The sequence below is a fragment of the Lycorma delicatula genome, chromosome 10, assembly GCF_047948215.1.
Source record: "Lycorma delicatula isolate Av1 chromosome 10, ASM4794821v1, whole genome shotgun sequence".
NCBI lineage: Eukaryota > Metazoa > Arthropoda > Insecta > Hemiptera > Fulgoridae > Lycorma > Lycorma delicatula.
Genome location: NC_134464.1, coordinates 106,934,421 through 106,942,994, shown reverse-complemented (window position 1 = coordinate 106,942,994; position 8,574 = coordinate 106,934,421). Strand labels below are relative to the sequence as shown.

Genomic DNA, 8,574 nt, shown 5'->3' with positions numbered 1-8,574 from the left:
ATTCATTTAATCCTTTGGTTACCTGCCATGAAAAAATCTATATACTGCACAATGTTATTTATTTATGATTAAATTTTATGTAGGCACAAATGTTCACTTAGTTTTAGTTGGAGAAACAAATTTTTATTTACATAGTTTTTAGTAAATAACTGGCATGCCAAACACACATACGATCAAACAGAACAATATATTAATGGCCACATACCGTACCTTATAGGTGATACTTCTCAGATTGTCTCACCATTTATATAAAATACTCCAGCTATCTCCAGTACAATCTTAATTACCTCTGGTGACAGTAAAGAGACTTTCAAGTGCATCTTCATTGTAAATTGTATTTTTCCAACTGATCTTAAGCTGTAATCAACAGACCCACATCTGTAAGTCCTTAATTCTCTTCAACAATGTTTTTGACATTCTCCAAGATACAACTCCATGTAACAACACAAAGAAGATGCATTTAATCATTTTCTTTTTCAAACTTTGTAAACATCTTGATTAAAAAAAAAAAAAATTATTTAAACTAAACAATTTGGTATTGTTTGTATTATTCTCATTTTTAAATGTGCTAATTTATTTGTTTTATGGGATTTATATCTATTTATCAAAAATCAATGAGTTTTACATTTTGTTCTTTGACTAGAGAATTTTTCTGGTGAAGTTACATAATTTCATGTTTATCTAATAATTTTTATTTGTGGTTTTGTGCATCTCAGTTTTCTGAGGATAAATCAATCACAACTGGTAAAGTTAGATTGTACCCAACATCTTTCTTCAAACAATGATATAATATATAGTTTTCTATTTTTTGTATGTGGCTCATATTGTACAAACAATTCAATTCTTTTCATGTTATTGCCTTTTTATTTTCCTAAAAGGTTTTTGTTTTATTGGCTATTTGTAGTATTTTTAATTTTTTCTTTTCTTGTCAATAAATTTTACTGTATACTCTAGTATTAGGAAAACAAAACACCGTATTCCAGATGGTGTTGAAACTTTGAAATTTCATATTCCAGATGTTTCTTATCCTTTGCTTTCTGCATTATTAATACTTTTAAAGCACTCTTCAGGATTTTCAAGTAGTAGAGTAGTACTTATACTCTTTATTTATCATATCTATCGTATATAATCATTTTACACTTCTTAATTTCCTAATTTGGCTGATTTATTGTTCATAATGAATATTTATGCATACAGAAATAGAATTATAACTTAAATAACAGAAATTAGAAACTTGTATTAAGTTACTGTACAAATAATTTACTGTAATGTGCAGTAGAGTCTATGTGGCATTTAATGGTAGTAAGTTCAAAAAAGAAATTACCTCTACTGCAAAATTCTTATTTATAGATGAGTTTACGTTGTTATATCCTGGGATTCTATTATCATAAAAAATACAGAAATTATCTTTTAAGTATGTTAAATCTTTCTTTTTACGTATCCCTTCACCAATTTTTCATCAGCTCAACATTTTTTTTGTCTTCAGTCATTTGACTGATTTGATGCAGCTCTCTAAGATTCCCTACATAGTGCCAGTTGTTTCATTTCGGTATACCCCCTACATCATACATCCCTAACAATTTGTTTTACATATTCCAAACGTTGCCTGCCTGCACAATTTTTCCTTTCTATACCCGTCCCTCTAATATCAAAGCGACACTTATCCAGGATACCTATAAATACCAAGATTTATTTATTTTTAATAATATAATAGTTTTTTTTTGACCAAAAGTCATTTTCCTCTTCCCACCGAACCTCGCTAATTCCTAATACTTCTATCTACATTTAATCTATCCATTTCCCTTTCTAAATTTTCTAATCTACCATCCTTTTTTTAGACTTCTAACATTCCATGCTCTGACTCGTAGAATATTATTTTTTAATTTTCTGGTGACCCCTTCCTCAGTCGTTTCCAATCCAGAGATCCTAATGGGAACTAGTTTACCTTTGGAATATTTTACCAAGGAAGGAGCCTCCATCTTTATTACATCTGTTCAACATAGAAAAAATAAATTTAGCAAGTTCTGAAACAATCTATTTTTTGTTATGAGACCTCAACACTCCAAACCCCCTAGGGGACACTCAAAAATTTAAAATGGAAAAGGTAATACAGTGACTCATCATTTTAATGAGCAACTGAAAAAAAAACTTTTGAGTTAGAAAAATACATGTGGCAAAAAAAATAACATACATATAATTGAAATTCTATGTGATAAACATATTCTGTCAAAAGAATAAGAAAAATAATGACTGAATATGTACTGGGTTATCTAAATGTCTGTAGTAAAAAAACTTTAAAATAAATTAATGCATGTGCTATTTATATTAAAAACATTGTAACAGCAAACATATTAGCAGTAAAACTGTTATAACATTTTTCAAGGGAGAGAAGAAAAACCTTTTCCAAGCAGGAAAATATTAAAAGATGAATTTTAAAATGAGACATTTTATTTTTGCTTATTTATATTTCCCTTAAGTTTCTAGAAATAGGATATGATAATGATACATTTCAAATATCTTACATTTTGACCTATTATTTTCATATGTTTGGTGATACTAATCAGAAGCTACTTTCACTAGCTATGTGAAGTGAAACTAACAATTGATTAATGACCAAAATATCATGAACAATTAACATGTTTTATTAACTTTTATTGTATATCTGAACGGAAATTAATTAAACATTATATACGAGGGCTATTCAGAAAGTAAGGAACGTTTCCACCTGACACCGCCAGGCGCACGCCAATCGCGTATATATTGGTGTGCTCGTGCTCGGCACCTCAGTCAGCGTCCAGCCGTGACAACGGGAACATCTCCGCACTGCCCATTTTTTTTATATACAAACTTGAAGTGTGTGCTGCAATCGAAAATCCCGCCAGTTATGAGGTGTGGTCTGTGATTAATTTTTTGTTGGCAAAAAACTTAAAACCAATAGAAATTCATCGGGAACTGTGTGAAGTGTACGGGAACAACGTAATGAGTGAAAGTTCTGTCAGGAAGTGGTGCATTCAGTTTAAAAATGGCTGAACAAACGTTCACGATAAAGAGAAGAGTGGACGTCCGACCATTGTGACTGACGATCTGGTCTCCAAAGTTGACGAAAAGATTTGTGAAAACCACCGTTTCACAATAACTGAGCTTTCTCTATGTTTCCCACAAGTTTCACGGACTTTATTGTTTGAAATTGTTTTACAGAAACTAGGCTACTACAAATTTTGTGCAAGATGGGTGCCAAAAAACGCGTCACTGAGTGGTTGAGATCACAGGCGGCAGAATTCTATGACACAGGAATTTCAAAGCTTGTCCACCGCTATGATAAGTGCCTGAATTTGTATAGTGATTATGTTGAAAAGTAGTATTTTAGTCCCTCTTTCACATGTATATAATAAAAAGTTTTTCTTGTACTTGGTTTTTTAAAATTCCAAAACGTTCCTTATTTTCTGAATAGCCCTCGTAGATCAGGTCAATCTAAGAAAACTTATAACATAAAAAGTAGTTTATTTCATTTTAATTATTTAAATACAAATACATGAAATAGTGTTAAGGTAAATATATTAAATATAAAAAATTACTACAAAATAATTCACAATTCAGAAGCTGCTGTTGAAAATTATTTTGAGCATATAATTATAGAGACAATTTATTGATGAACTGTAAATAGTTACTTTTCTATGTATTGTTATACAAACAAAATTGTTATGCAAGTATTTTGGAGAATCATCAGTCTATTTTCATCGGTTAAATTCAAGAAATCAGATGAAGAATATTGATGCTTACATTATTATACTTAAAAGAAACTGTTAAGTCATTTTTACACAATTTTTGGGCCAAATTATATAATTACATTCGTAATCTGCTTCCTACTGACCCTTGTTAGTGAACCTTTTCGTGATGCACATTGTAAGCAATATGTATGCATGCATGGAACAACTCAATTGTAATAAATTATCCAATTTATGCAGCGAATTGTAAAGATTAGTTCTTGATTTAAGTAAACAGATTCTGTTATTAGATAATTACAAAAATAGTTATAAATTAAATAATTATACTTAACAGCTTTTGATGGGATAAGTAAAAAAATTATCCTTACTAGCAGAAAACTTAATTTTAAAAATGAATTTTCCTTATTTTTATCAGAATAAAGCTCAGGATATTCTTCATTACCTCATGCATTAAAAAAAAGTAAATAGAATCCTGACTTTTTGAAAAAAATTGGTAATCGTATATATTCTCTTGTTTTTTTACTTGTCAACAAGAATTTTCTTTTCACCGTTTTTTATCTATTTTTTATTCTTGTAGGGTGCAAACCCTATTCTAGTTAGTGTTAACTTAATTCTGTTTAATTACTTTTACTCATAAATTCTGTACCAAAGTGTTAACTTTGAAACATATTGACAATAAAATCAAAGAAAAATTAACACACTTGAATTAAATGAAGGAAAAACATTCATTTTAGGCTTTACATACGATGAAGGCACCAACTCCTGGGTACTAAAATTTTTTGCCAGTAGAGAGAAAATGCTTTTCTATTATGCCAGTGAAATGAATTACTGATCCCTAGAGTCCTCTAATACATCAGAAATTGAAAAGAACAAAGATTAGTCGAGGGAAGGTAACAGGCAGAGTTAGAAGAATCTATAGATCTTAGGAAAAGGGAAGGATCCCAGATAGGCTGCTTGCCATGGTAAAATCATGGGGCGACAATGACCACAATTAAAAGGAAAGGAAAGGGTTATGAAGTGATGAAAGAATTAAGAAATGGCAGTCTGTGATCCCCAGTGCCTAATCCAGGTTAGTGGATAAAGGAAGTACTGAAGATAGAAAACTTTAAGGGAGTATGGAAAAAGTTATAAAAATGTATTCACTTGTGCATGTATGAGAGGTCATAAGAGCAAAGTGAAGAAAAAAATGCACAATTGTTGAGATCAAAATATTTAGGCACCAATAAAAACAAAAATCTGTCTGAGCTGGATATCTTGGCTTTATGTGTAATTAGAAAAAAAAAATAAATTGAACAACATACCAAATATGAGATAACACACTTAATATAATATAAAATAGTTTTGATGAATACTTTAAAATACAGGGTGTCCATAAAGTCTTTCCATGAATATAAAAATTTATTACAAAAAAACTATTACAGTAACAGTTTTGCGGTTTGTGGCAGAAGAAAGAAAAAAATTATCAATTTTTTTTTACATTAGTTTGTTACAGGTAAAGGCAGAGTAGAGGGTACTGTGATCAATTTTTTTATAAAGTGGTGTCAATCCAGGAGAAAGTGCAATATGTGTTGTGGTATCACGAGTTGAAATCACCGATTTTAGAAGGGAATATGGAAGACCAGCACCTGATAGTAAGAGTATCATTTGCATGGTATGCAAAATTTAAGCAGAATGGAAGTCTAGTCGACGTTCTGTGAACAGGGCAGCCATCCATTAGTGAAGAGAAGGTTGAGGTTGTGCAAGCATTTCTACATAACTTTTCTGAATCTAATCATTGTGCATCTCGTGAACCGGGATTCCCTGGGCAACGTGCAAAAAGTTTTACACAAGAAACTAAGGTTGCATGTGTATAAAGTTCAGATATTACAATATCTACAGCCAGATGATGGCCCTCGTCGTCCTGCCTTTGCAACTGAGATTTTGCAATGGATCGATAATGACAATAAGTACTTGCAGTGTGTGTGTTTATTAGATGAGGCTAATTTCCATATATCAGGGAAAGTGAACAAACATATTGTGAGAATATGGGGCTCAGAAAATCTGTATATTATCAGGGAAAAAATTAGAGATTCCCCTAAAGTGAATGTGTGGTGTGATTTGATGCACAACAGATCATTGAGCAATCAATAACAGCTAACATTTACTGAATGAATGAATGAATGCATTTACTCATTTTTTGAATGAATCATTTCATGGCAGATGGATTGAGTGTGATGATCCCACATCCTGGCCACCACGATCACCAGACATAACTCCCTTAGCTATTTCTTCTGGGGTTATGTTAAGGACAGAGTCTATGCATTACCTGTACCTGATATGGATAAATTGAGATGAAGAATAACTGAAGCTGTTGCTAGTTTTACCAAAAAAATTTTGACCAACGCATGGCATAAAATTGATTACTGGTTGGACATTCTATGAACGATAAAAGGCACACAAGTTTATTGACATGGTAAAAAAAAACTTGATAGCATTTTCTTTCTTTTGCCTCAAACCACTTAGCTGTAACTGTAATAGTTTTTTTATAATCGTGGAAAGACTTTATGGATACTGTATATTTCAAAATCATATTTAATTATTAAAGCTGCTGCAATACAGCCCTCTTTGTGGTCCACTCAACTGATCTGACTAGTCCTAATAAACTGGAGACAAATATTCACACTGCAATACTTTGATACAATTTTTAAGTTTTATTAAGTCTCACAAGTGAATGTTCACTATACCTCTGGCTCTGTCTACATTACAAAAGATTGGAGTCGCATCTACTACTTTAAACTTTATTTCAGTTTCAAGGAAAAAACTATCAATTTGGACAAAAAGTGGTTAAATGGGAAGAGTTTCAGCTACACAAATTTATTGCCAGAGTTAGTAGCAAGCAATTTTAGAATAATTCTAAAAATGGACAATGAGTGTTTCAGGAAATTACTTAGCTTGACCGTTTATTAAAACAAAATTAAGAGTAGCTATGTCATCACAGCTAATATCTTGGATCATAAGGGAAATATATAGCTAAAGTTTCTTCTGAATATTTTGATTTGGCATTTTTATTAATCTAAAAAAAAAATTAAGTAAATTTTGTTAAGCATCTTTCATTAGATCTCTGTTGTCAGTACATCTCAGTAAGTGAAGATATATTTCACAGATGTATATAAGTTTTATTACAGTTCAAAAGTTGTAAAAATTTGTTGCTGTCATACTCATTTTATCACTTTCCGATTAATGATTTGAAAAGTAAAATTGAAAATTAAATTCAAATTTTCTGAATGACATGAACACATTGATGTTTCAATATTGAGTGAAGTTGGCCGGTTCGTCAGACAACTCTTACTAACATCACTTTAACAATAGGGAGAATTGGTGGGTGATTCTATCTACTTACTGCCTTGATGTAGAAGGACAACTAGTCCAGTTGTATTAAAGACCTACATACAATACAATTTGGTTTGATGGTTGACCTGACTAAGTTGGATAATTTATATAAGCCTTTATTTTGTGAAGTTATCAAGCCTAAATATATGGAAAATTTTTAAAGGCGTAAAATTTTGTTTTACAGAAGATCAGTAATGTCTTCTGTGCTTCTACGGAAATAAACTCTTGATTTGCTTCTACGGAAATTAACTCTTGATCTGCTTCTATGTAAATTAACATTTGCTTGCATTAGAGGACGGGGATTTCTTGATTTACTTTTCACAATTCCTGGTGAATGTTGATTCTGATTTGCAATCAATGGCTTCCACAATGTTAATGTTTCCTTACATAACCCCCAGAAATTATATAATTCATTTTCTTGTAATGTATAAGTTAAATTACAGTTCAATTGAATAGGATCTTGTACACATAATCCACTGGTGATTAGGAATTTTTCCTTTATAATATTTCGTAATAAGTTGAATTTATATGTTCTATATGGAGGTGGTAAATTAAGTTCAGCTATATTTTTCTTTTTAATTAATTCTCCAGTTAATGGACAATGAACCAACTGACAATTGTTTCTGTAAGAGTAATATTTAAAAAAACCATACACTAATTGTGCTACTGTTCTTCTATTGTCTGACTTAGGTAGAGATGATACATCTTGTGTAAATCGGCAGTCCCATCCTGTAGACAAATTTTATTAAAAGATATACCACAACAAAAGAAAATTTAACATTTTTAACAGAACAAATGGTGTATCTCGTGTAGAAATTTAATCACTTAAAGGAAACATTAATTTCACATGGACCGAGTTATAACAGATAAATCTAAATAAAATCTCTTGTATATTGCCTATCTATTATATAGAAGTATGAAGTTACTAATCATTGCACAGCGTAACACATAGGTGTTTAGATGGTTGTTTTAAACTTCAATGTGTATATAATTGAATTCTAATCATTGCAGGGAGTTCTTACAATTGAAATTTACTGATGAAAGCAAATTACTTATGGCAACTTGCATTTTGATGTGAGTATAGTAACACTGTTCAAAGATGAAGTAGGGCAAACTCATCTTAGACTGAAATCATGAAGACTGATTGGCATTGAGAACTAACTAGATTCCACTTACGGAATTACTGAATCTGTTAGAAAGAATTACTATTGCAACAATGTATTTCTAAAGAAATACTTCTCGGGTTATGTAAAGTTTATCAGATGAGTACTGTGCTTTCTTTCTAATAGAAAGAAACCTAAAAGTCTGCATTTCTCAGGAACTCTAGTAAAGTTTTTTGAAAGAAGATGACTTCTTTTACAGATAAGATCATTACAAAGTACTTGTAATGATCTTGTATGTACCATTGCTGACATATTGAACCATTTCTGATGTCGCTCATAATTTCCAGGCTGTCTTTCAGCACATACATTAAATAAAA

The 8,574-nt window shown here is 31.0% G+C and overlaps 1 protein-coding gene across 1 annotated transcript in view; it reads right to left on the bottom strand.

Moving 5' to 3' along the window:
- Positions 1–2,486: 2,486 nt before the first annotated feature.
- LOC142330992 (uncharacterized) overlaps positions 2,487–8,574 on the bottom strand; it is a 50,536-nt gene continuing 44,448 nt past the window's right edge. The window contains exon 8 of the mRNA XM_075376520.1: positions 2,487–7,823. Within this exon, the coding sequence (XP_075232635.1) occupies positions 7,273–7,823 (551 nt within the window). The 3' untranslated portion in view covers positions 2,487–7,272. The remainder of the gene's footprint in view (positions 7,824–8,574) is intronic.